Source organism: Triplophysa rosa, linkage group LG22, assembly GCF_024868665.1.
Source record: "Triplophysa rosa linkage group LG22, Trosa_1v2, whole genome shotgun sequence".
In the NCBI taxonomy this organism is placed as follows: Eukaryota; Metazoa; Chordata; class Actinopteri; order Cypriniformes; family Nemacheilidae; genus Triplophysa; species Triplophysa rosa.
Genome location: NC_079911.1, coordinates 4,274,907 through 4,302,488, shown reverse-complemented (window position 1 = coordinate 4,302,488; position 27,582 = coordinate 4,274,907). Strand labels below are relative to the sequence as shown.

Genomic DNA, 27,582 nt, shown 5'->3' with positions numbered 1-27,582 from the left:
CCTTTAATGAGCACCTCCAGGTGCTCACCAAGGGGTAGACGGACGAGACAAGACAGACTGGGTGACAGACAAAACAAGGCAAAACATGGCAAACAATATCAAGGGCAGACAGGAATACAAAACGAAAGGATTAGGATGTGATAAAAATAACAAACATGGGAGGGGGGAGGGCCCAAACCAGGACCCATAGGGGGCAGTCCAAAAGGGTTAGGGGGAATAGTCCCAGTCCCCGGCTGCACTCGAGGGCGCGGCGTCCTGGGGGACTTAGGATAAGTCCTGGGGGGAACAGTCTTTGACCCTGGGAGTCTCCCAGGGACCGGCTGGAAGGCCGGCTGGACAGGGCTTGACGCCGGCTGGAAGGCCGGCTGGACAGGGCTTGACGCCGGCTGGAAGGCCGGCTGGACAGGGCTTGACGCCGGCTGGAAGGCCGGCTGGACAGGGCTTGACGCCGGCTGGACATGGCTTGACGCCGGCTGGACAGGGCTTGACGCCGGCTGGAAGGCCGGCTGGACAGGGCTTGACGCCGGCTGGGACGCCGGCTGCATCGCCGGCAGGGACGCCGGCTGGATCACCGGCAGGGACGCCGGCTGGATCACCGGCAGGGACGCCGGCTGGATCGCCGGACTGGACGCCGGCTGCACCGGACTGGACGCCGGCTGCACCGGACTGGATGCCGGCTGCACCGGACTGGACGCCGGCTGGACCGGACGCCGGCTGCACCGGACTGGACGCCGGCTGCACCGGACTGGACGCCGGCTGCACCGGACTGGATGCCGGCTGCACCGGACTGGATGCCGGCTGGATCACCGGACTGGATGCCGGCTGCACCGGACTGGACGCCCCTCTCCGTTGCCTTTTCTTCTTCAGCCGAACCACCCGACTGGTGGTCGGCTGAAGGAATGAGGTGAAGGGCGCAGCTGGCTCCGGGTTGGAAGCCTCCGACGAGGAACTCCAGGACTCCCTCCTTCCTCGCCTGCCTCGAAGGCTGACTGGTGGGGGAGAGGCTGCAGGGAGTGAGACGGACGGTGAGGTGATGCCCACGACTCCGATCTGGATGGCACGATCCTCCGGGATCGTGACCAACGGGGACGGAGACTTAGAATGAACTGAGACCCCTGGCTCAGACCGGTTAATGGCATATCTGACCACATTCTCGAAGCGCAGCGGCCTCAGCATCCTCATCTCCGCCCGCGAGATCGGATCGTTTAGGCCACTGTTGTAAATCACCGTTAGCTCCGCCTCACCAAAAGCCATATCCTCTGCAGCCTCCAGGAACCTCTCAGTGTACTCCACCATGTCAGCCTCACCCTGACGGATGCTACAAAGGAGGTGAACCTGGCGAGATCAGAGGACGTCCATAATGCTGCCTGCTGGGTTCAGCGTTGGCGTGTGGATTCTGTCAAGGATTTCGAAGAGGGAGAACCCAGATGCAAGCAGGCAAAGGCAATGAAGGGGTTAACGGAATATATTTAATGAACAATAGACAAAACTGAAACAAAACACCCACGAGACCCACGTAAAAAGCGAGACAGGAAAAATAAACTAGTCTAGACTAAACTAACATAACACTTGACTTAACATGACTTTGACAACCAAAACAAAACACTTACTAAGACTGGACTGGACTGGACTGGGATCTTAACACAGGACCAATGACTGGCATGATGCATATACACGACGTAGAACAGAGTACAATCCTCACGCACAAGACAAAGAAACAAGAGGGTATATATAGGCAAGACAAACGAGGGATAACGACACAGGGCAGGTGTGGGTAATGAAACACTCAGGGAAGGATAACAAGGAAACGAGATGGCGGGAACAGAGACGAGACACTGGAGAGAACGCATATTATTGTCAAAAGGACAATAATATGTTTCTCTCCACACATAACCAAAGACTTTGTCATGGCTCTGCTACAGGACCAAGAAAACATGACTAAATGAAGCAGAGTCATGACAGGTCTATAAAACCACAGCATCTATTATTAAGAAAATGTAACCATTGTGCGTATATCAGGGAGTCTTAAATGTGTAATGTAAACAGATTTTCATGAAAGTGTGGTAGAAAAACGCACTGTAAACAAAAACCTTGGAGAAACTAAAAGGACACAGTAGGAAAAAGGTTTTTTGACGCCACAGGGATTCAAAAAAGCATCAACACAAGAAAGAAAATGCATCTGATACACTAATATTGACAAACACTATATCCACAGTGCCCTGTGGAGCACATGTGCTGATTTGGTTAATGTCATGAATTCAAATAATTATTATTTCTTTAAAGTCATACCTTTCTCAATGAACCCATGGAAGTGACATTTGAAAAACTGAAATAGTGTCTTTTACCTAAGGCATTAAACAACATGTATAAAGGAATGAGGCGAGTTGATACTGTGCAAGCTACTAAACATATACATATATTAAAATATTTATAAGATAAATAATAAATTATTATAATATTTAAGGTTATTTGTTCAACATTTTTTGTGTGTGTGTTATTTTGACTTTACTGTTCAAATAGTAAAAAAGAATGAGTCGGCATGCACTTAAAGTCCAAAAGTTTGTTCAACCAAAATTCAAATCGATAAAAATCAATGTTAAAATAAAAAATAATTTCTCTACAAAATAAATAAATAATAAAAGTAGTTCAATATAAATCTTGAGCTATCCATGTTTGCTTACAAAATTATGTCTTAATACTAAATTGCATGTACCTGTAAATATGTTTCAATGTCCTTGAATTCCCCAAATCAGTAGACGGGAAATTAAGCATGGATTTAAACTACAATTTAACATTCTGTCTTTGTACGTTTGAGCTAAACCCAAACCCTTCTTCAATATTTGCAGGCCTGTTATCCAATCTAGAACTGATACCTGGACCAATGCACCAATACCTGCTGAACTGCTACACATTTACTTGGCAAGCCTTTTATTTCTCTGAGGGCCATAGGGTGTGTTTCCACTTTGTTGTGGATTAGATGAGGTCTCCAGAACAGCACACTGCATTAAAAGTGTGATTTGTGGCACTACTCTTTTTCTGTTCTGACAAAAGGTGAAATGTACAATATGATGGAATCCTCAATTCTCATGTGTCCTAATACTGGTCATCCATATTTCATACTATGATACAATACTGTAGGTTTTTTATGGGCCCCAAATTTCTGCGGTGACCCAAAATTGTTTATTGTGAAAAATAAATTAAAATGTTTTGTTTTTTTATTAAACATTGATAGAAATACTAGAGATTGCACATGTGGAATATATACTGAAAAAGTAAACTGATCATTTTGGTTTAACAAATGTTTTGTTCTTAAAACATTGACAAACACAACCATTGGCTTAAATTAAGACCCAACGGTTAATTTAAAGCCAATAGTTGGATTTAGTTGGATCTTACCCAACCATGGATTAAAGCAACCCAGCATTTTTTGAGTGTTGAATTGGCAATTATTTGCCACAGAAAGCACACTGTAGTCTGCACAAGTTTCTTTCCTGCAGGTGTTTCTTTCCTGTATTGGTTTGTGTTGTATTTTCTTTACCTTTTTTGTGCATTTTGAGAGTGAAAACCATAAAAACTGACCATGTGCATTTAGCTTGGCAAGCTTTTTACCAGCCGACAGATTGATTTGCATTGACATCCGAAGCAAAATATATGAAAAACGTTTTCAGTAATCTCTGTTTTACTATTCTAACCATGCACAATGTAGATTTTTGTGACCCTTCATCTGTGAGCCAGATTTGGATTGTGACTCACCCTCCCTGAGAACCCCTGCTATACTGTATAGACAGGTCAGAATGATATTTCTTAAGTCCCACATTAAACATCACCGGAGCATTACAGGCTGATGATGCAGCCAGTCAAGCCTGGTGCTTAGGTCAGCTCTTATAATGAGGTCTGATAGGTGAGCAATGAAAACATGAGATTTATTGCTCTGGCTTGTCAATTGAGGGGCAAGAGGTCAATATTGAAAGCCCACCTCTCTCATGATGAGGGTCTACACTCTGAGTTTAATGCCCTCTGTATGGAAGATTTCATGCTAGTAACTACAGAGATGTTACCTATTCATTTCACACTTGTTTATCAGGTCAGTAAAAGTGATTTGTAGACAAACGGATTTGCTTATCCTGGTTTAAACTAAATTTAATTTAAATAACAAGCGACATCTTGTTTCTGTCGGCATTGCTCACCAGATATTGTAAGGCACTATTGTGTGCAAATCTTCCGTAGATCCATTTTTTTATGGAGTTAAAGAATATTCACCTATAGATGTAATTATGCCCTTTTTAGAGCTTTATTTGTATAAAAAGGGCCAGATGTTTTTAAGTAAAAAATTCTAAAGTGTTCAGATGAAGAGGTTTATTGCAGTATATGAAGTACAGTATATGACAATGTTATATGAAGTAGGTCTGGCATGGCATAAGGGTGAGTACATTATGCAAGAAATAGGCTATCGTTTATGATTCAATATTACTTTAAGTGCATTTTTGTTACATACAAAACATATAGCAATAGAAAAGAAAACTACGTCGCCAGACATATCCTACATTGTATCCTTTTCAACTGGACTTGACAGCAGCAGCAGCAGGTTTCATTGCGGTATTGACAGGGTTAAACCCAGCACAGCCTGTGTAATAATCTGCACTGTTCCAGGGACAGTCTGGGAGTTTACCGCATTGCATTACATTTTAAAACTAGAATATTTGGCAACCATTTATTGGCTACTTTATTTTTTTAAAGCACTTTACGCGTAAACGATCTCCATCGCAATTTTGTTTTAAATACAGGATAGAGAAAAGATAGCCTATACGTGTAAAAATTATATATTTTTCTCATTTTCAGACTTCGGTTACATTGATATGGAGAACAGTAGAGCCTTTTCTGTTTCACATCAACTTCGCGTTGAGTTATTGTTTGGAAAGACCGTATTTTGTTTTGCTTTACATCTTAATTATTTCACACTTCAAATATTTTGCCCGTAAACGCATTTGACATGAGAGGCAAGTGTTTTGAGTCGCGTTGGACATGTGCACTGCTGTCGATCGCTCGGAAGCCTGTTGGAGAGGAGCGCAACTTTGCTGCGTCTATGACATTCACCGGCGATCCATCATTTATCCAACGCTGTGCAGGAACCACCAGGCGAACAGGTGGACGCGGTTCCCGTCGTTTCCAAACCTCATCCAAGGGTTTTTTTGAGTAATGACGGGCTCTTGGATGCAGTGTGCGCTGGGAAGGTTGGTGTGGCTCTGTTTATTGGCGCCGAGCGCTTTGATGATGTTCTTTGTGGTTCCAGCATCTCTAGCACATCCCCAACCATGTCAGATTCTAAAGAGAATCGGACATACGGTGAGAGTAGGAGCTCTGAACCTTCAACCTCGAGTATTTAGGCACAATGCCCTCTGGGATACAGAAATGGACTGGGGCACAGGCAGAGAAACTGGAGAGGAGTGGGACATCGTTATCCAAAGTGAACTTGACCATGAATGGAGGGGCATTAGGACTAAAAGCTCAGTAAATATCTCCCACAGGACCTCAAAAAGTAAAACAATACTCAAACAAGTGGATACGGAGACTGTGTTCCTACCTAGAGACTCTGTTATATTCGCTATGGAGACCCTTAATAGAGTGGTAGGGCTTTTACCTTACAACCTGACCCTTGAGATAGTCATGGCTGTTGAAGCAGGACTTGGAGAATTACCTGCTTTTTCGTTTTCCTCTTCATCTCCTGGCAGTGCAGATCCTGTGTCGTTCCTGCAAAGCGTTTGCCACACTGTCATCGTGCAAGGAGTTTCTGCCATCATTGCGTTTCCACAAAACAGGAATGAATTAGTGAAGTTGGAATTTATTTCGTCCACGCTACAGATACCAGTCATCAGCGTCGTGCAGAATGAGTTCAAACGCCAGAGTCAGGTCTGCCTATTTCCTAAAAACTAATTTTATGCATGCTTTAAAAATAGTATAGTATAGCAACGTAAATGCAGTAATATTCTGCACTGTAGCCTACTGTGTAAGTATTTTAGCATTATCTTCAAGTGGTCACATGTTGATATGTTTGGAATATCCTCACACATTTTTTCATATTAAATGAATTTATCAACACTGGCAGATACAAAAAAATAAGGTGTGCAGGCATTGAAAATACAGGCTGGATTGAATTAATTGTCAGACAGAAAAAAAATGGTGCAGATAAAATCCATAGTCTGTAACAAAGTGAATAGTGAATAAAGCAGCTAGGTATATTTCAATCAAATGATTATGTTAGAAATCAGTTACATTTTCTTTAATCTAGATATTTTCATTTGTTTCTCTTTCTACAAGGGCAGGTGGTTTTAACCTTAGTGAAATTTTGTGAATTGAAATTGTATGTTTGTATTACAAACAGTGAAGTAATACAACTTTTTTTATTTCAAATTATCTATACATACTGCATATATTTATATTTTCAAATGACGAGGTAATGATGTGAAATGTGGGACATGCACATAAATGTTCATAATTCCGCAAGGAAACGTTAACTTCCAGTGAACCTGTCTGTTGCAAAAAAAGGCTTTCTGTAATATAAAAGGTTTTACAGACTATTCAAAGCTAAAATGATCATTTAAGAACCTTCAGCTAAAAATACATTTAGTGAACTAGAAATGGTTGTTTTGTGGCATTGCTGTAAAGAACCTCTATTTTCTGCCTATCGTTTAAAGGGGGCTTTCAAAATCCACCACATACTCATGCCTGTATCGCTGAAGGTATTTTATGTTGGACTGATGTCTGCAGTAATGCAAAACATCATAGAGCACATTACATTACAGCACTTGCTTAATTTGCATACCTGAATTAACAGCAATTGTAATGCCTGTGACACATAATACTTGTTTTAAAGACCCTTTGGTAAACACCCTAAAAGCCAACCTTATCCTCTGTGGTCTTTAGAAGTTAGCACCATCTTCTGGTCAGGTCTTTGTTTAGCCTACTACATCCATGACATTGTTAGTTGGATTTCTTGTGATCTCAAAGTCAGTGTATGTTGTGTATCCAAATAGCAATTAATTTTCTGTTGTTGTTGTTGTTGTTGTTGAACATTGAAACACTTCCATCCTAAAACTCTTTCATCTGGAACTTAACTGTATTTGTCTAAATCTTACCATTCACAATGTTTATGATTCATAAAATAAATAAGTAAAATAAAAATACATATACAATACAAATACTTTTTTTTCAGAGCCCAGTCTTACAAAACAAAATAATATTTGGAGTTATTTTATTGCATAACATGATATAACTGGGTGGACCCATCAGCCTGCAATCCCATTAGCAGGCAAAAGTGTGCAGACAGAAAACATATATGAATATTTGAATAAAAATCAAGAATTTCAAAGATTTAAGAAATATGACGTTCACAGTTTGCATGCATGATGAAGTAATTAGTCATTTACAAAGACATCAGCAGCTAAATTGCCCAAAGGGAAAGTGATTGCAAAGGTTTTGCAAAAAACATGAGGTTCTGCAAAAAACGTGAGGTTCAACATCAAAAGAGCTCTTGAGATTTGTCTTTAATTTTTGTCATTTTAAAGTAATTCTTCCAAAGCTGACATACAAAAGGACCATTTGGTAACATGCAGGTGCTGGTGATTTTAGGTTCAATAACAACATTAGGTAAACCTTAAGGAACCTGTCAACCACATTTCACCCCAAAATCAATAGAATAAAAAGGCTATTATTATAAAATTATGATTTCATCATTTACTGGTAACCAAACCAAACACTGGTAACCAAACAACATTGGACCCTACCGTTGTATAGACACAAAACCACTGAGACATTTCTCAAAATATCTTCTGTGTTCTACAGAAGAAAGAAGAAATGCAGGCTTTGGACAACATTAGGGAGAATAAATAATGACAGGATTTTTAATTTTTGGCTGAACTATCCCTTTACAACCTATAGGACTAATAAGAATATTGCACCATGATTTTTTTTATACGATGCAAAGGGTTTGTTGTGCACATTTAAGTAGTAATGAATAGTAATAATAATCAAAATGATTTTGTAACGAGGAAGGCGGGACGAGAGCCGTGAGGCAACGAGGTCTCACACCGGTCCCGCATCTCTCACGGAGGAGATCGGGACCATAAGAGGACGAGCGACAGGACTACGGATGAGAGAGGACCGGCCCGGATATGTGTTAAGTTTTATTTATGTTTGTGTGGCAGGCAGTCTACTGTGAGGTGGCTGTTGGCCCTTTTACTTCCGGTTTGTACTTCCGGTTTGTTTATTTTGATTAAAGTTTTTGAATGTTCGCCGGTTCCCGCCTCCTTCCTTCCCTACTTTGAACTGTATTACATTGGTGCCGAAACCCGGGAGGAAGGAGGGACATGCTGTCGAAGAGCCCTCGCTGCCGAGCGGCATCGCGGTGCTGAGGAGTTCGGGCAGCGCGGACGAGGGACGTCCGCCAGCGGCTGCCCGAGGCGGTGGTGCTGTAGCAAGATGAATCGGCTGGGACGGAGAGCTCGCTTCCGTGCTCCTGGGCCGAGGTGGGGTGGCAGCTGTAGAAGAGGGAGCAGAGGAGTTATCGCTGTTTGCCGTGGGCCGGAGCCTGCTGCCGTCCGCCGTGAAAAATGGGAGGAGCAGGGAACGGCAAACTCGCTGCCGGCTGCCCTCAGCCGGAGGAGGATCGGGTCGTCCACCGAACGTCCAGCACCACCGCATAGCACCGTGAGGAAGCACCTCTCGGTTCTCGTCCCGCCTTCTTCATTACAATTTTCTACAGTATTTTACTGAAATATAGTACAAAAAGTTTTATATTAATGAGAATCACCTCTGAGAATAGTGGGAATTTTATTATTTTTTATTTACATCAGATTCACCCAGAAATAGGATTCACCCATTAATCCATATAAGGAGTTAAATCTCTACAGTATACTCTTTAAAACCCCACATGTAAAATAACTTCTAGCAACATTATAGTTTAGCCTTAGTTGGTCAGTGAATATTAAGGATGGATTCAAGTTTGTGATGTAGGCAAGACAAATGGGAAGTCTACCAAGGACCTCTTTAGATGGCCGAAACAGCTGGGGCATATCAAATCATCTATCTTTAGCCATTCATCTTCAACGCTGCTGGATCTCCGGTGCTTTAATATGACACAGCAGTAAGCTCTGGCTCCATTCCAGCTAACAAATCATTCAATGGCAGGGACTCCCTCAGGGAACAAAACATTCCAGAAGATGTAAAAAAACTAAAAGTGTCTCTTCTTTACTCATTAGTGCTTCTTTTGCCCTCCTGCTGTTTAGGTCCATTAGATTCCTTGACAACTCCCTCAGAACGTACTGTAAGTGTTTGTTTGGACATCTTAAAATAAATCCCTGGAAATCAATTATGATTAGCCTGCTGTATGCCGTCACTTAAAAGCAGTCCCCCGAGGGGAATTAAACGGCACAGCTAAACATTTCATCTTGCAGTCTCTGTTAACAGCTTGCTTTGCTTAGCAGGACAGTGCAGGGTTGATAATGGGTTTTTGTATAATTACATAATCCGATTGCAACATTTTATGAAATAAATGTTTTTAAATGTCAAATGGCCTACTGAACTTAATGTTAATTATTTGGTAATTGTATTCATGTTTATGCAGTTCTGTGCATACTGTAATATCTAACTTTAGTCTATCTAACCATGGGTTGTTATTCATCTCAGGGAATAAACCACGGTTATTGTTACAAAACCATTTACAAATAAGAAAGTATTATTTACTTTTATGGCAATTACACAAGAATATCTGTGTGTATATGTGTGTAATGAATAAATATCCAGTACACACATTACACAGACAAGTTATTTAAAGATATTCAACCTCAAATTCATTTCAAAGTGAATCCCAGTGCATTTGTGTGTGTTTGTGTGTGTGCGTGCGTGTGTGTGTGCTGAGCTTTAATGCGTGTCATGCTATTGTTTGTCATCCGAGTATCAAGAAACGCAAACAATTTAATTATTGTCAGGTCCATTGAGCTGTATGAGAAACATTTCTGGATAAAAAGACAAATAATAATGAATAATTGTGTGCATTTTACCGAGTAAATAACTTCATGAACTAAAATATTATTATTAGTTCAAAGCTAATGAAGAAGCAAATTGAATGGAAAACACAGAATTCTGGTCTAATTTGACTATTTTTGGAAGATTAATTTAAATCTTTAGAAAACTGCTTTTGAAATTCTAGATGCTAATAATGTTACTAAAAATATGCCACCAGAATATGGTTGTCAGTCTAGTATTTGAATCCCTAATATGGATGTTGATATTTACAACCGTCACTATAATTACAGTTGTCACATGCCAACAGAATACACATTCGGTACATGATGTTCGGTTGCTCATTCATATAGACAATATTCCAACTGTTGTTGGTCTTATTTAGTAAAATTAGTGCACAAGTGTTCTCAATAGGGTTTAATGATGCGTACGCATATCAATTTTTAGACGCATGTTGATTATTCTTTCTGGGAAAGTCCTTACCAGTAGCTAATTCATTTCCATATAAGACCTTTTGTACAGCCATTCATCATTTTCTGAAAATCCTTACTTCCTTTTAAGATGTGCTCTCGTCTGAGAACATGTGCACAATATTGCTGAGACATTTTTGTGTACTGTAAATACAAGATGATCGTGGTTTCTGAGAAGTAAATCTGTTGGATCTAAAACTCCTGCCTTGCCTCTGTTTGGCAGACAGGATGGAAGACTCGTAGTTCTGTAATGATTTCCTCTTTTATTTCTTTTCCACAGAACTCACTCCATTTCCAGATGGCCATGCGAAACCCTCAAACTCCTGAAGCAGAGCTCATCTTCTCCCTTCTGTCCATGAATAACTGGTATGACGTCAGTTTGGTGATGTGTCAACAGATGAACATTTCCGACTTTGTCTTTTTGCTCCACAACAACTCCAAATTTCATCTGGGCACTGTTATTAAGATTTCCACCAACATCAGCTCCAAAATCGACTTTCCGACTTATCTGCAAAGTCAACTGGGGTCAATCAAGGACTCAACTTCTACAGTAGTGACCTTTGGATGTGACATACGGGATATACGCAACATCTTTAATACCGTTGCAAAGTTTGGTCAGATAATTCCTGATTATCACTGGGTTATAGGTGACTCTCAAAATGTGGAGGAGTTAACGACAGAGGAACTGCCAATGGGTCTACTTGCACATGGCCGTATGAGTGAGCCCTCACTAGATCATTATGTCCAGGATGCTTTGGAGTTTGTGGCGAGAGTGGTGGGGTCTGCTGCCACTGTTTCTCCAGAGCTGGCACTGATACCCGGCATCACAAACTGTCTGGTGATTGAGGCTAAAAATCTAACATCAGGAAAATTTCTCTCCAGGTAGTTCTTAAACATGCTTCTGTTGAAAACAAAAGCAGTGTTATGTGTAATTGTTGAAAACAGGCTTTTTTGCTTTCTGGGTACAGTATTCTAGGTGGTTACAGGACAAAGCTGAGGCATATTGGCTTTCAAAGAGCAAAAGTCTTGATGATATTCTCTAGGTGTGTCTCGGGTTTCTCTCTCTCTCTTTATATTTTTTGGAATCGTTTCACCTAAAAGGCCACGGTTAATGTCTGGTCATTATAATTTATAGTTAATCACGTATCTCAATACCACAAACAGTGCAACAAGTTACGCTCTAAATTTTAATACTTAGGATTAGTTGTTCATTAATCTGTCTATCTTTAAAGAGATAGTTCACCCAAAAAAGAAAGTTCTGTCATCATTTACTCACTCTCAGGTTGTTCCAAACCTGTATAAATTTCTTTGTTCTTCTGAACGCAAAGGAAGATATTTGGAAAAAAAATCAATAACTAAACATATCTCATCTCCCATTTACTGCCACATTGGGGAAAATAAATACTATTGGGAGTCAATGGGGATGAGATCTGTTTGGTTACTGACATTCTTGCAAATATCTTTCATTGTGTTTGGCAGAACAAAATTTATACAGGTTTGAAATGACAAGAGGGTGAGTAAATGATGACAGAATTTTCATTTTGGGGTGAACTATCCCTTTAAGTGTGAGCAGTAAAAGTCATGATTGTCTGAGCAAGGACAACTAGTTAGTATTCTAGATCTTGAATGTCACTGCATGTAAAGAATGGAGGCCAATTTTGTGCTATTACATGAAGCAATGGTAATTTTAGTTTTTTTAAAGCAGCACTTTGAGTACCAGAATTTCTATGTATTTAAAAAAGTTTGGTAGAACAGTGGTAGGCCTAGCTAGTCACGAAACACAATTATAACACAGTGTTTCAAAGACTGGAACTGAAACTGGAATAACAAAATTGGTCAAGACCTGCATATAACTTTTATGCATTTTTTTTACCTAATATAAAAGACATTTAGCTCAGTGGGTTGCACTTACAGCAAGGAGTTTCTTAGTTGGAGTCCTATCTGAGCCATCAGGTCTTTGTGTGTGATGTGCATGTTATCCCTGTGTCTGGGTAGTCTGGTTTCCCCCACAGTCCACAGCCGAAGACATGAAGATTTGGTAGGAGCAAATTGTGAAAAATAGTGAAGATCTTCCATTTTCTACACATGAGGAGCTTTATTTGAGTGGTGTTGGGTGTGTAGAGTGTTCTATATAAGTTACTTATATCAGTTCCATATCAGTTTAATTAATTATTGGGAAGTCGCTGTCTGTTTAGATTTTGGAAGAAAGAATCTTTAGTGGCATGATCTTGAGCCACAGAAATGCTGTACTGTCTGCATATTTCATAAGAATAATGCCCCGGTCACACTAGACTTTCAGAATGTGAAATGTCTTCGAAGAGCCCCTACGTGTATGGGGAGCCACAATAGCAACCTGGAAAAAAAACGGTGATAAAAACATAGTTGTTTATTTGACACATCATGGATTTTGACATATTTGCACTATTATTGTTGCTTTCATAATTTTAAACCTGTAAATTTGTTTGTGTGATATTATTATTTAATCCTCTGTTGGTCTCACTCGAACACTGGCATTTCTGGACAACTGCATTTGCATGTGTATCAATTGAAATCAACAGAACATAAAGTCTAGCGATTGAGAGAGAGAGATCTGTGATCACTTTGAAAAGACATGACAAAGTGGCATAGATGCTCAGTGACAGCGTATCAAGAGCGTTTTCCAGAATCTCTGCACTGTCAGGAAACTACACAAGGTACAATCATACTGCTGCAGGGCTTCAATTTCACATGCTCAGCTCTCCCATCATTGATTTAACAGGGTTACCTCTACCTCCAACACTGCACTTTCACAGAGAAAGAAAATTTCAAGGCTAAATTGTTATTTTTGCAAGTCAGTGTAGTTTTCCACTGCAAATAATAGCAGAGCTTACCCATTTGGCCATGTCCCTTTATTGTAAAGCACGAGCATGAGATTTGCAATGCTTCTCACTTCTGCAATGTGAACATTTCTCAAAATGAAATCTTGTGTGCAAAATAATCAGTGTTGGAATTTTTCAAGCAGCAAACTCCTAATAATTAAAGAATAAAATCTCATAAAAAACTGATACATTATTTTGTCACAATACAGTATATTGCAACTTGTTGGGGAAAATAGTTTCTTACTGGAATCTTTTACGTAACTACTAAAGCTACACCATTTAAAAGATGAGATAGACCAGGGCAAATCTGGCCTCTGGAAGGATCTCTGATTACATAGCATACCAATCATAGCTGTTGATGTCATAGACATACATAAACCACTGCATTTCAGTATTTCCTGCTAAATAGTATGTGAATGGCACCGCCACATTGGAAAGGGCAAGACTGCCCTATAAGCACACTGACATTGACATTACATTTATGTATTTAACAGATGATTGTATCCACAGCACAAACCCAAAACATTTGAGTTCATAACACGATGCTCCAGCAATCTGGGCAAAGGAGCAAGCAAATATAACAGGGAGTTGAGAGTTTTTATTATTATTACTTTTTTTTTTGCTGGATTTAAAAAAGAAAACAATAATGTTTACCTTTATCACAAAAACAAGCCATATTAATGCATGACAAGCTTGAGTTTTCACAATTCCTTAAGACAATTAATAATTCACCACATCTTACTATTGAGATATCATGGCTGAGACTGAATGTTTTTGTATTCACATCATAAACCATTAAAATCGGTTAAGAAATGTAAATCTTTACATCCTTTTTATGAAGAAACACTGCAGCTCCCCTTTTCACTTGTACTGTATGTGTTCACAAGGCAGTCTTGTTCTACCCAATATGGCAGATTTGTTGATGTATTGTAGAAAAGGGCCAAAGCAGTCAATGCAGTGACTATATACTGTATATTTATACTTGTTGCACATTTTTGGGGAGATGCACTCTTCTCTCTTCAGTGTAACTGTGGTGTCAGCGGTGTAGCCTACACCCCAAGTTCAACAGAAAAGCATAAATTGGCATTTAGCCTATTAGGTGACTATTATTAGATGATATTATTTTCCCCACCTGAGTGCAATTGAAGAGGCAAACATTTTTTGTGGTAATTTTGACATAGACCTTGTATTTGAATGTGTTTTTTTTTTGTTCATTCCTAGATTCATGGCCCACACATCATTTGATGGCCTGAGTGGCTACATTAATGTTCAAGAGGAATCTACCATTCTCTCGGAAAGCCACCATTTTATATGGAATCTACAGCATGACCCAATTGGCAAGCCAATGTGGACGCGTCTTGGCAGCTGGAAGCAAAGCAAAGTGGTCATGGATTATGGAGTTTGGCCAAATAAGAGACGGTCTCAACAAGGGGCAGACTGGCGGCAATCCTCTGGCCTACACTTACGTGTAGTCACCTTGGTAGAGCACCCATTTGTCTTCACTCGTGATGTTGATGAGGACGGTTTGTGTCCGGCCGGCCAGTTGTGCCTTGACCCCTTAACAAATAATACAGCGTTGTTGGAGGGTCTTTTTCAGGGTTTGCAAGGTGCCAATGACACTGTTCCCATGGAGTTTAAAAAATGTTGCTATGGTTATTGCATTGATCTTCTGGAAAAGCTGGCAGAGGACATGGAGTTTGACTTTGACCTCTACATTGTGGGAGATGGGAAATATGGTGCTTACAAGAGCGGTCGCTGGACAGGTCTGGTTGGGGACCTCATGAGTGGGGCGGCACACCTGGCTGTCACTTCTTTCAGTATCAACTCGGCACGCAGTCAGGTTATCGACTTTACCAGCCCCTTCTTCTCTACCAGTCTGGGAATCCTTGTCAGGACTAAAGATACAGCGGCACCTATTGGTGCCTTCATGTGGCCCCTACACTGGAGTATGTGGTTAGGAATATTTGTATCTTTGCATGTTACAGCTGTGTTTCTTACCTTGTACGAGTGGAAAAGCCCTTTCGGCATGACCCCAAGGGGTAGGAACAGGGACAGAGTCTTCTCTTTTTCCTCAGCGCTAAACGTTTGCTACGCAATCTTGTTTGGCAGGACAGCTGCTATTAAGCCACCAAAATGTTGGACTGGCAGATTACTCATGAATCTCTGGGCCATATTTTGTTTGTTCTGCTTGTCTACCTACACAGCTAATCTTGCTGCTGTAATGGTTGGTGAGAAAACTTATGAGCAGCTCTCGGGTATACATGATCCCAAAGTAAGAATAATTTTCAAATTACTTCAAAATGATTGGCAAGCATATCATTTCTGAATGGTAAGAGGAAGAAAATGTGTTTCCTGGTTGATGATAATGGTTCTCTCACTATTCAAGCTTCATCATCCATCACAAGGGTTCCGCTTTGGGACTGTTCGGGAAAGCAGCGCTGAGGATTACTTGAAAAAAAGCTTTCCGGAGATGCATGAGTACATGAGGCGATATAATGCCCCTGCAACCCCTGATGGGATAGACCACCTTAAGTAAGTCGTAATTGTTATTGCAAATTGACATTGATCACATATGCAGTATTTTACTGGATATCCTCTACCATGTCCTTCAAATTATAAGAAGTCATGTGGTCTCACTCTGCAAGAAGAGGAACGTATAAAATTCTTTGCCTTGTATATTTGGCAAACTGTCAAAACACTTATGTTTACAGCTGTTGTTTCAAGGTTGAGTTGTGGATTAGTATTTCTGCAAAGACATTTTCAGGCAGCTACATTTTTAGTTAATATAGCATTGTTCATACAGCTGCAAGAAAATTAGCTGCAAGAATTCTTACAGGATGGAAAAAGCTAATAAGCTTTTGTTTCTTGAAAGATTTAGAGTTATACGGTACTTTACATGAGGTGTTAAAAGCTTTTGTTTAAGGTACGAATACAGTTTTTGTTTGTACTTCTTGAAAGATGTTATTATTTATGTGTGCTTCTTTCTATATTCTTTATACAGTATATAGAATAACATCTTTCAGGAAACACAATGACTTAAACGACTTTTAGAAAATAACAAGAGTTTTCAAATAGCATTGCATGAGTGTGTGGCATACAGTAAGTGTCCACATAAGTACATTTGGAATGGCTTTTCGTCCATATCCTCCGTGGCAAGCTTGCAACACCTCTTTTCAGTTGTTACTACCTCTGGGACCTGATTTGATGTAGTCAAATCAAAATCAGACCACATACTTCAAAAATATGTTGGGTGTGTATAATTCCTTCAAGCAGAGCAAAATGAATAAAGTTCAGGAAAAGCTGATGAAATTTGCTATTTTTTCTTCCTGCAAAGGTCATCCAGGTCTCTCTTTTCAAATCAAACCAGCACATGTTTTTGCAAGATAACACACTTTATGAATTCCACAGGATAAACAAGGATGTACATGAACGTAGTAAATTTGGAGTTTCCTCTTAGTTTAGGGTGTATTGTGAATATGTGGGAGCATTTAAGCAATCTAAGTGACTTTGAAACTAAGAAACTCTGATTTTAAAATATCGTAATGCAAACACAAATAATGCATATAGATTGTCACGGTCCTACCTTCTTGTTTATGAATTTCTAGTCATGTGGCAGGATCGGGACAGAGCCCTTAGGTTTTATGTGAGAAAGCCATGAGTTGTGTATGTTTTACATCTCATGTCTTTTCTCGTGTCTCGTCATTGGCCCCGCCCCTCTTGTTTCAAGTATTGCTTCCCTCTCGTGTCTAATGTTCCTCACCTGCCCTGTGTAATTATCCCTCGTTTGTGTAATTATCCCTCGTTTGTCTTGCCTATAAATGCCCTCATGTTTCTTTGTCTTGTGCTCGTGGATTGTACTGTGTATGTGTTATGTACCTCGTCCAGTGTTCCTGTTCCCAGCCTTGCCCGTGTTCTGTGAGTTTTGTGGCTACCGTGTCGTGTCCTGTCGTGTCCTGTCGTGTCCTGTCGTGGTGTAAGACGTTTGGTCGTGTCCTTTAGTTTAGTTTTGCTGTTCTTGTTTTCGTTTTTGCCCCCACGTGGGAAGTGTTTTGTTTTTTATATATATATATCTCTTAGTTCCGTTTTCCCCCATTGAGGGTGTTTGTTTTGCGTTTTGTGTATAATAAAGCCCTGTTGTGTTAACCCCTTCACCGCCTGCCTGCATTTGGGTTCTTCCACCACACCATCCCTGACATAGATAAAGCCTTATGAATGCATAAAATGTGTGTCGTTATACAATAGTTAAGTGCTTTATGCTATTTCAGGGATGATCCTCAGAAGCTAGATGCTTTCATAATGGACAAAGCTCTTTTAGACTATGAAGTATCTATTGATGCAGACTGCAAGATGCTGACTGTGGGAAAGCCATTTGCAATTGAAGGCAAGTCAATGGAAGCATCTATGTTACAGAGTTGAAGAACTAAAAAAACATATCCTATATAAATATCTGTCTCTCATAATATATTACTTTCTTTCAACAGGCTATGGTATTGGGCTCAAACAGAATTCTCCTTTTACTTCAAATATCTCTGAGTTGGTCAGTCAGTATAAATCAGATGGATTTATGGACTTGCTACATGATAAGTGGTACAAGGTGGTCCCCTGTGGTAAAAGAAGCTTTGCTGTGACAGAGGTAGGCCATTATAGCAAAATGAGAATAACCAAGTCTATACATTTTATGATCAGCTCTCTCTCTACTGTGATTGTCTTCTGCTGTCTTTATGTTGTAATACATAGACTTTACAGATGGGGATAAAGCACTTCTCAGGGTTATTTGTCATGCTATGCATTGGGGTCGCCCTTTCCCTCCTCACCACACTTGGGGAACACATCGTCCACCGCTGGGTGATACCCAGGATGCTGAAAACTTCACAACATAAATATTGGCTCCACACTAGTCAAGTGAGTGGATTTGTTCTATGATGCTTTTATTAGCCATAATCATATTTAATCTTGGCGACACGTTGTAGCATAAAAAACACCGTGCTAATGATTTACTTTGTAATTCTTTGTACGGCTCCCATTGTCTTTAATAACACCTAATTTAATTTGTTCTGTCAGAGATTGCATCGAGCACTTAACCCGACTTTCAAAGAAGACAAAGTACAGACTGTTGCAAAACAAGAGAAAAGGTAAAATGCTCTCATACAATGAACTAGACAAGTGATCTCTCAACAGTCATTCTCAACAGTCGGTGCCTTTTGTGTACCATACCCAAGTAAAATTTAAAATACTTAATATACCATACATTATATTCATTTTGTAATATTTAAAGGTCTCTTATTTTGCAAATCCGTCTTTAAAAACATATATAGTATATAATGTTACTGTCTGGGTATAAAGAAACATCTACAAAGTTACAAAACTCAAAGATCACTGAAAAGGGAAATATTCTCTTTAATAAAAATCACTTAAGGACTACAGCACATGGCTGAAAAGAACTACAGCTCTCTTTTTCTGGTAATCCATACGTAACGATACCCGATATTTTGAATAACCTCCATCCCAGGGAACACGCAAAAAAGGGGGCGATGCCTTGTTGGGCTGCTTTAGAGAAGACGAAGAGCTGCTGCAGTTGTGTTTTGTTACCATGATGAACGCTTGACTGAGCTGCATGCTTTCACTTTTACCACAGTCTCTGTTTACTGCTGTTAGCTTTGGTGCAAAAGATTCAGCTACACACATTCTAAAAGATAACTAACAGTCACTAATTCCATCTATGACATCTGCTGTGAAAGTTTTGTGTAATACACTGATATACTGTAGTGTGTGTGAGTTCACATACCTCTAAAAACACTTCTATGTCCTTGCTTGCAAATGTCTCCTGGTCCATCTGCTTGTTTTATTATCCATTTCAGATCTGAACTGACCCTAATGTTATTACTGTTTATGTAACCGGTCTAACGCGAAACCATTCCGTGTTCTGTCCCTTGCCATATTAGATAGGGGCATTGCATCCTCATCATAGTATTAAAAAAATTGCGATCTCTAACAAGGATTGACATTTATACATGTACACTTTCACACACTAGCAAGCCTCCATTAACAGTTTATTGCTGTTACTGTGTTTAGCTTTAGGGCAGTGGTTCTCAACTCTGGCCCGCAAGATCCATTTTCCTGCCGAGTTTATATGGGATGGTGGCCACGGCTACCCCTGCATGATGGATGGCCACCTATCTGGCCACCTCTGTTGTGCGAAGCAGTTTTAAGATGTGTGTCGGAGTTTACAGAGTGTTGCGCAGATCATTTAGCGAATGCACTGAAAGTAACGCGAGAACATTACTCTCGTGTTAATATGATGTCATACGCTGATGCACTGACGCAAACAGTCTGAGCACTATTAGCTGAACAGCTGCTAACCGCTTCGTGACAGTGTACTGTCTGTATACCATGGAAGTTCATTGCGAGCAGAATGATCGGGTCAGTAAAATCAGTCTTGTTTAACTGGATTTCATTCATTAATTACAGTTTAAGTTGGGGTACTGCAATGTTTATTTTCTATAAAAAATGCTAACTTACTGCAAATGACGGCTAGCAAATTATTTTAAAATAATGTTGGCACATGAAAGCATTGCAAATAAATTGTTTACTTTACGTTCTTTGTGTATGTTTTTGACCAGCAAACTATGTGTAATGAAGAATTGGTGTAAATTACAGTAGAAGTTAAAGAATTTCTGTCTGCAAGGATTTTTTGGTCACCCTAATAAAATCACTGGGTCTTAACTGGCCACCTCTAAAAAAAAGTTCTGGCCAGGCCCCTGTCTTTTTATTCAATCAAAAATTCTGTGTTTGAGAGTAAACAAATTATTTTGTAATTAAAAAATAAAAGATAGCAAAAAAACTCAGAAATTGATAACAAAATTACTTGCATTGCGTGCAAATCTTTGAAATTTTTCATTTTTCTTTGTGCACTTCAAAAACTTTTCATCATGAAACCACAAATGTTGCTCTCTTTTCTGCTGTCTTTTTTTGCGGGTCGAAAAGTTTTGCTTGCGAGTTGAAAAGTTTTGCATGCAAATTGTAAAGTTTTGCTTGCGAATAAGGCTGTATCTCAGTGGGCAGTCTCTACACTCCAGGATGAAAGACCTCTCTTATTGGTCGCTTTCAATCGAAGTGCCACGCCCACTAGCCTCCCCCATCATGGCCGCCAGAGCAGGGTAGCGGTATGAAGAGCAACACGTCATTTGCAAGGTACTTTGGCTCTTTATAATACCTTATTTAATGTTATAAATCCTTTAAGTTCATAAATGTGGATAGCTCGTGTGTAACCATTCATGTTTTAATCTAATTATGTAACGTTGGCTACTGTACTAGTGATACCTCTGTATAGTTTTTATAGCTAGTAGCTTTATAGCTTAGCCTTAGATAGTAGCTTTAGTGTCTAGAGTTTGTTAAACTAACTTAAGTAGTTTCATGATTGCTGTCTCAGCGCGATAAAGTTAGTTTTGAGTGAGATTAGCCTGCTCGCCCTGGTTTTATACAGGCAACAGTCTTACACAGGTTGTATTACCATTCTTTCGTTTAATAATATTCACTCACCTGAAGGTTTACAAAAATCTCACCTATGGTAGCTTTAGCTTCAAAAGGTAAATGATGACAGGTATTGGCAGAATATAAATCGATTGAAGTGATTGTAATGAGTGGTATGGTCAATGTTTTAATTGAGTGGATGAAATTGTCCCTTGCAATCTGATACGTGTCAGAACCATAGAGTGTATAAATCAGGTCAGAACATTCTCAGGTGGCATTTTTGAGTAAATGTTTAATGTCTGTACACACTGAGTGAATATTATTAAACTGAAGAATGGTAATACTATCTGTGTAAGACTGTTGCCTGTATAAAACCAGGGTGAGCAGGCTAATCTCACTCAAAACTAACTTTATCGTGCTGAGACGGCAATCATAAAACAACTTAAGTTAGTTTAACAGACTCTAGAAGCTAAAGCTACTATCTAAGGCTAAGCTATCAAGCTACTAGCTATAAAAACTATACAGAGGTATCACTAGTACAGTAGCCAACATTAAATAATTAGATTAAAACATGAATGGTTACACACGAGCTATCCACATTTATGAATTTAGAGGATTTATAACATTAAATAAGGTATTAAAAAGAGTCAAAGTACCTTGCAAATGACGTGTTGCTCTTCATACCACTACCCCACTCTGGCGGCTATGACTGGGGAGGGTAGTGGGCGTGGCACTTAGATTGAAAATGACCAATAAGAGAGGTCTTTCATCCTGGTGTGTAGAGACCGCCCACTGAGATACAGCCTTATTCGCAAGCAAAACTTCTCAACTCGCAGGCAAAACTTTTCGACCCGCAGAAAAGAGAGCAACATTTGTGGTTTCGTGATGGAAGTTTTTGAAGTGGACAAAGAAAAATTTCAAAGATTTGCACACAATGCAAATAATTTTGTTATCAATTAAGGAGTTTTTTTGCGATCTCTTTTATTTTTTAATTACAAAACAATTAGTTTTACTCTCAAACACAGAATTTTTGATTGAATAAAAAAGACACAAGTAATCCCATAAATTTAGCCCCATCTCTGATATAAAACACCTGAACAAGCTAATCAGCGTCTTTAGGAATAGATGCGTTCAACTTAATGTGGCACTGCACAAATCTATCACCGTAAGACATTTAGGTACCGCGATAGCGATTCAAGTGCAGATTGCTTGGTACACATTTGAATCGCTCTCGCGGTACTTTAACGCGATGTGCCAAACAATCTGCGCAGCCCACGCGTCTGTTCCTGAAGTCACTGGCCTCTTCAGGTGTTTTATCAGAGTTGGGGCTAAACTCGGCAGGAAAATACTAGAGCACATGCAACTACCCGTCATGGTGAGGGGTGTGACGACAGGGCAGTTAACCAATCATAACACACTGGCTTAGCTAAGTCCATTAGTAGAGTCCATTAAGTATTTTGGAGGGAGGGGCTTCATTGAACAATGAACAAAACAGAGCGTTTTTAGGAGGCAAGGAACAGCGGTGAACAATAAAGGTACACAACCAGGATCACGAAAACAGGCAAAATAGGAGATCTTTAACTCATCATAAAAAATGATTGGCAACATATATATGTAATAAAACAGGGATGCCCAATCTCCCGGAGCAGGATTTGGCACCCCTGTAATAAAATATAGTAAATAAAAAAATACATTCCATACCTGTATGCTATTATTTTCTTTAGTTGAACACAAAAGGAGAATTTCAGCAGAATCTGTATGTTTTGTCCAATAATGATGCCCTGAAGGCATTTTTGTTCAACATTTGCATTTAAAACCCCTTTAGGTTTTATTAAACCATAAAAATACAATATGTATAGTACAACATGGACAAAACACTCTTAAGGTTTTTTATTGCACAAAATTATTTGATAGAAAGGTGTGGTACATATCAAGCAATATGCATATCACGGTTGTATTAAAAAATACAAAAACCATGTAAAAACAGAAATAAATGCCTAAAAACTGTAGTCCATGCGTATTTCAGAAATTCCAAAAGTCAGATAGTAGTATTTTGTGAAGAAATAGAAAAATTGAATTATTCACTGAACATCTCATCTGAAGTCAAACACTGTACAGTTCCTGTGCCACAGGGTGGATGTCATATTTGATTTAAAAACTGCAGGGGAAGATGTTTGAGTGAATAACAACTTTTAGCCTTTGTCACACAAAGTCTTCTGATGATGTTTTTTTGGTCCATTCTAGTGTTTGACAGACAGCTAGTAACCGCTGCCGTATGAATGATTCTTCAAAATTCTTCTTTTGTCTTTAACGAGAAAAGTAGCATACATATTTAAAACAACATGAAAGTAATTCATGACAGAATGTTCATTTGGTTAACTATATCTTTATGTGAAAACGTGTATTTACATAGTATTTTCCCTGTCCTTATCAAGCTGCAATGTTGAAAACAACCAGCAAATGCCATGGAACTCTTTGGGAACATCGAATTGCAATCGTCGAAAACTGTCCAATCAAGAGGGACAACAAAATGACCTGGAATGTTCACTGTGCAAGGAGCTCCTGCCCCAACAAGAGAATAGACAACTTCCATTACAAACCACCTCCAATGGGAGAACAGACCTTCTTGGCCTGGGCCTAAACCCAATAGTACTGGAACTTACAGACCTGGAAACACAAATCCAGCTCATCAAAAAACAACTGCAGCTTGCCATAAAGAAGAAAAAAGAGCTGGAGCAGTATCAAAAAACTAAGACTTCAATGGAACCCTAGAGTTTTGAGAAATCTTTATATGGCTGGAGTTTTATGGGTCGCTGTGTTCAAAGACTTGGACCTACTGGTTGATTATTTCAATTGGGGTTCCTAAGGGAGCAAGGCTCTTTTTTTAAGCCTTTTTTATTTGGATTCCTTATTGAACTGAACTTGAGAAAGGACAGAGGAAAAAATAAAGTCAAGTCAAATGGAGTGGAGTGGATATAAGCAGTGTGTATTTCTGTATACCCAGATGTTTAATTCTGAGGTTACCCTGTTTTTATGGTACAATGTGAACAACGCTGTGTATTTGTCTAAAGGGAAGACATTTTATCGTCAAAGTCACATTTATTTAAGGTGTCAAAGAGTGATGTACGATAGCGTCTCCTGCATATTGATACACAGAGCTGAGAACAGTTTTTAGAAGAAGGATAGACTGTCGTCTCTACGGTTGTAAAGTGAAAGTCTTAACCTTGAACACAGGCTGTTAACCTTGAATGGTATTGGTTCTATTAATTAAAAGCTTTCTATTAAGCAAAAATTCTTGAGACATTTCAGTAAGATTCATTTGTCTTTCACATCTTCTTAAATTAATTGTATTGTTTAACAGAACAGTAAAGAACATGGGTCAATCGGAACATGACCCATGGCCGATTTACTTCACAGGTCCAACAATATTTGATGTAATAATTATAAATGTAATACTTTTTGTAAATTAATGACCTGCAGTTCAGTGAATAGTCTGACTACTAACTGATTTAGAGAGTTAGGGATTATGAGTCTTTTAACTGATTCTAACTAGTAACTTATAAGTTTGCGTGTTAACCAGTTTTTGTAAAAAAAGAAAAAATCTAAATTTTTCAATGTGGTCCCGAATTTTAAAAATCCACGACACAAAGCAACTGAAAAAATTGTAGATATACTCAAATTCTATGAATAATTAAATTTAATTTAGAATGTATATTGTTGTGTTATCTGGCTACTGGAGCATGTATAGTTGGCTAAGAATGATTGGGAACCAACATCTATCTGAATTTCTTAATGTGTTCTGATTTCTTTGCTTTTATAATTTCAGTTTAAATACAATAAATGCATCTTTACAATAATGCACTCATTGTCATTGATAAAGGGAATTGTGCGAACATTCAGTAGCTAATTGAATGTCTATTGGCAATTACCACTTTAACTTTGTGTACATTACTAGTCAAAGTTGGGATACACGTATGATTTTAAGTAAAACTGGCCATTTTTGAATAACAGCCTAGTTATTAAAACTATAGTATTCCAGTAATACACAGAATGTGCAAAAACAAAATCCTTATTTTATCCTTATTCAAAATTGCCACACTTTTATACAATGCAAGCGAATTTTGAAAAGACTGAGTGACGATATACTGTTTTCAAACAGTCCAACACCGCTGTGTTTCTGAAGTCGGATCTGTTTAAAAAAATGCATTTGACAACTAACAATAAAATAGAAACATAGACATTACACACTCAGTAGAATTTAGTTTACCTTGATGCCTCATTGCCACTCTTTTCCTTCGTCCTTTTCATCCTTTGTTGCAAAAATCTAAGTTTTATTTTTTTCTGAAATAATGTTCTGAATCTCTGCTCTGTAACACGACACTCCAGTGTATTTTCATATCTTACGTTTTTTTTAATGTTCTTTCGTGTCTAACCTCTTTGAAGCAAAATAAACAGGAAATGATCCTCATGTCAAAGTGGTGGCTAAGGACCAATAGTAGATCAAAGGTGAGGAGTTCTCACTGGTTTGCTAAAGCGAACAACTTAGTTTTGGCAAGATTTTGTTTGAAATGATGTCACACCAGTTCAATCTTCAATTTCAACTGAATTAAGTACATTGTGGTCTTTACTGGAACTTATTTAAATTCCCATACATTATTTGATTGTCCTTCATCTGATTTAACTCATTTAAATAACATAGTCAGAACAGTTTTATTCAAACTATTGTGGAGGTTTAATCATAGGTCTATAATTAAATAACCTTAGAGATTTTAAATGTGTGTCCTAACTTCCACCTTGCTGTGTTTTTGTTAACACAAGTGTGGGGCTTTAACTTTAGTTTGAACTTTTCGTGCAACTGTGTTTTGTATCATCATATTTCATTTAGATTCAACTTTTGTTTTAGATGAAAGACAGATGTACTGACATTCTGCTGTGGAATTCATTGGTCCATTAATGACTATATGCCATTTACACCCTGAAGCAGAAATACAACCTAACTCTATTATTCTTAAATTTCCTGCACAGCTGGCCTTGGGTTATGCTGCTGGTGTGCAGTCATTTGCGTTGCCCAAATGGTACATGTTCAGAAAGTCAAGGTAAAAAAATCATGTAGAAACTTTTATCTATTATGAGCTTTTTTCTCTATGGTATTTGAATAGAGTTCTGTTGTGAAGCCGGTGTTTTAGTTTTATACAGCTGCAGGTCAAACCTGTATTGATTAGAAGTCCTAAATGAATGAGCTCAGTAGTTTACACACTTTTTCCATCAATAACCATGATTGTTTAAACCGTTTACTCAATGTTGTTAATTGCAGAGTCTGTAGCCTGTTGGTGTTGTTATAACCAAGTTGACAATCAGATCACGTTTAAGGAGCCGTTCAACTAGATAATTCCCAAGAGAAACTTTAGATTTACAGCTGTGTCACATAGTATGGCAACTGTAAAAATAATTCCATAAAAAACAAAGTTCTGTCAGCTGTAGCGACAGAAATATAAGGTAAATTATTTTTCCCTGCAAAATTACAGGATATAAGGATATATAATAAATAGTATTTCCCGTTTTCTTGTAAATTTGCGGCCTTTTTCTGTAATTTTACGTTTTTTTTTTTACAATATTTCAAACTGTAAAAAAAATCCTGTTAAAAAACGGAAATTTTCTGCTAGAAATAAATTGTAAAATAACAGTTTTCCCTGTAAAATTACATGCTTTCCCTGTTTCCTGTAAATTTGCAGTCATTTCAGCCTTTGTACAGTCAACATTTGGGAAAAGAGGGAAGACACATCTCTTATAATCTGTTACATCCATAGATAAAAATGAGTGCAGGAATACACAGCCCAGAAAAGGATTAGGATTCAGGATCTACTTAACGATGCAACAACAGATTTCAAAACTGTTTCATATCTAGGTGTCTCATTTTAGAATTCTGTCACAGAGCGATTACAAAACTACTGTGCAGTAAGAATTGGAGAAATCTCAGCAGACAGCGGCACATCAAACTTGAAATAGAGTATGATCAATTAGGGGATGTCCATGCTTTGTCCACTGTCAAAGTATTCAACTGTAATGCAAATGCATATGCAATTTTAAAATATGCACACAAACTGGCCGTGCAGTTCAGAGAAAGTGTCAGGGGTACAGATGGACTGTCACTTCCCACCAGGGAAATTCCAAGTACCCAATGTTTACATAAAAAACATGCAGATTCCTCATGTGTTGTCTTTCACTGCCCCTTCCCTCGTTTGGAAATTAGTTTCTGATACGTGGATGAGTGGGCACTGGGAGCCAGAATCTTCAATACAGTAATCCCAGAGTAATACCAATTCATAGTGAGTCCAATCAGTTGTAACGAGCTCAGCTTTGGCGCAGGCACACCAGCACCACTTACGTTTGAAACTAATTTCCAAAAAGGGCTCTGACTCTTCTCCAATTGAAAGGGTCATGACATGCCTTTTTATTTTAATATGTTGTTTGCACACACTAATAATGTTCCCTTCAGTAAAATCAGAAATTCTAAGTACCACCTACTCACCACCATAGAAAATGACATGCATACACTAAAATTAAAAGTGTATTGTTTTGTTTATTTATTTCATTTCGGTTATTATTCGGTTTATTACCTTTATGACTGATGTAGGAGTTTTTATAAAATCGAATAATATCACGAGAGATTATGCTATATTACACGAGTTATGCACTTACAAAGTTAAAGAAACAATCATGCATAACTACAGTACAACTGTGCATATAATGGAAATTCCATGGTTATA

At 38.8% G+C, this 27,582-nt stretch overlaps 1 protein-coding gene across 2 annotated transcripts; it reads left to right on the top strand.

The window, feature by feature from the left end:
• Positions 1-4,930: 4,930 nt before the first annotated feature.
• Positions 4,931-24,584, top strand: grin3a (glutamate receptor, ionotropic, N-methyl-D-aspartate 3A). 2 transcript variants are annotated; one of them, XM_057321895.1, is made up of 10 exons: positions 4,931-5,907; positions 10,768-11,369; positions 14,567-15,291; positions 15,550-15,617; positions 15,732-15,877; positions 17,611-17,726; positions 17,827-17,978; positions 18,083-18,247; positions 18,407-18,477; positions 23,251-24,584. In XM_057321895.1, the coding sequence occupies exons 1-10, from the start codon at positions 5,197-5,199 to the stop codon at positions 23,585-23,587; spliced, it is 3,093 nt and encodes a 1,030-aa protein (XP_057177878.1). In that variant the 5' UTR covers positions 4,931-5,196; the 3' UTR covers positions 23,588-24,584. The 2 variants fall into 2 exon arrangements, with proteins under 2 accessions (XP_057177878.1, XP_057177877.1); XM_057321894.1 differs by having other exon boundaries at positions 14,567-15,617.
• The last annotated feature ends 2,998 nt before the right edge of the window (positions 24,585-27,582 follow it).

Coding starts and splice junctions, on each gene's coding strand:
- grin3a (XM_057321894.1), top strand. CDS start 5,197: ATGACGGGCTCTTGGATGCAGTGTGCGCTGGGAAGGTTGGTGTGGCTC. Junction 5,908..10,767: donor AGTTCAAACGCCAGAGTCAG/GTCTGCCTATTT, acceptor TCTTTTCCACAG/AACTCACTCCATTTCCAGAT. Junction 17,727..17,826: donor AAAGCCATTTGCAATTGAAG/GCAAGTCAATGG, acceptor TTCTTTCAACAG/GCTATGGTATTGGGCTCAAA.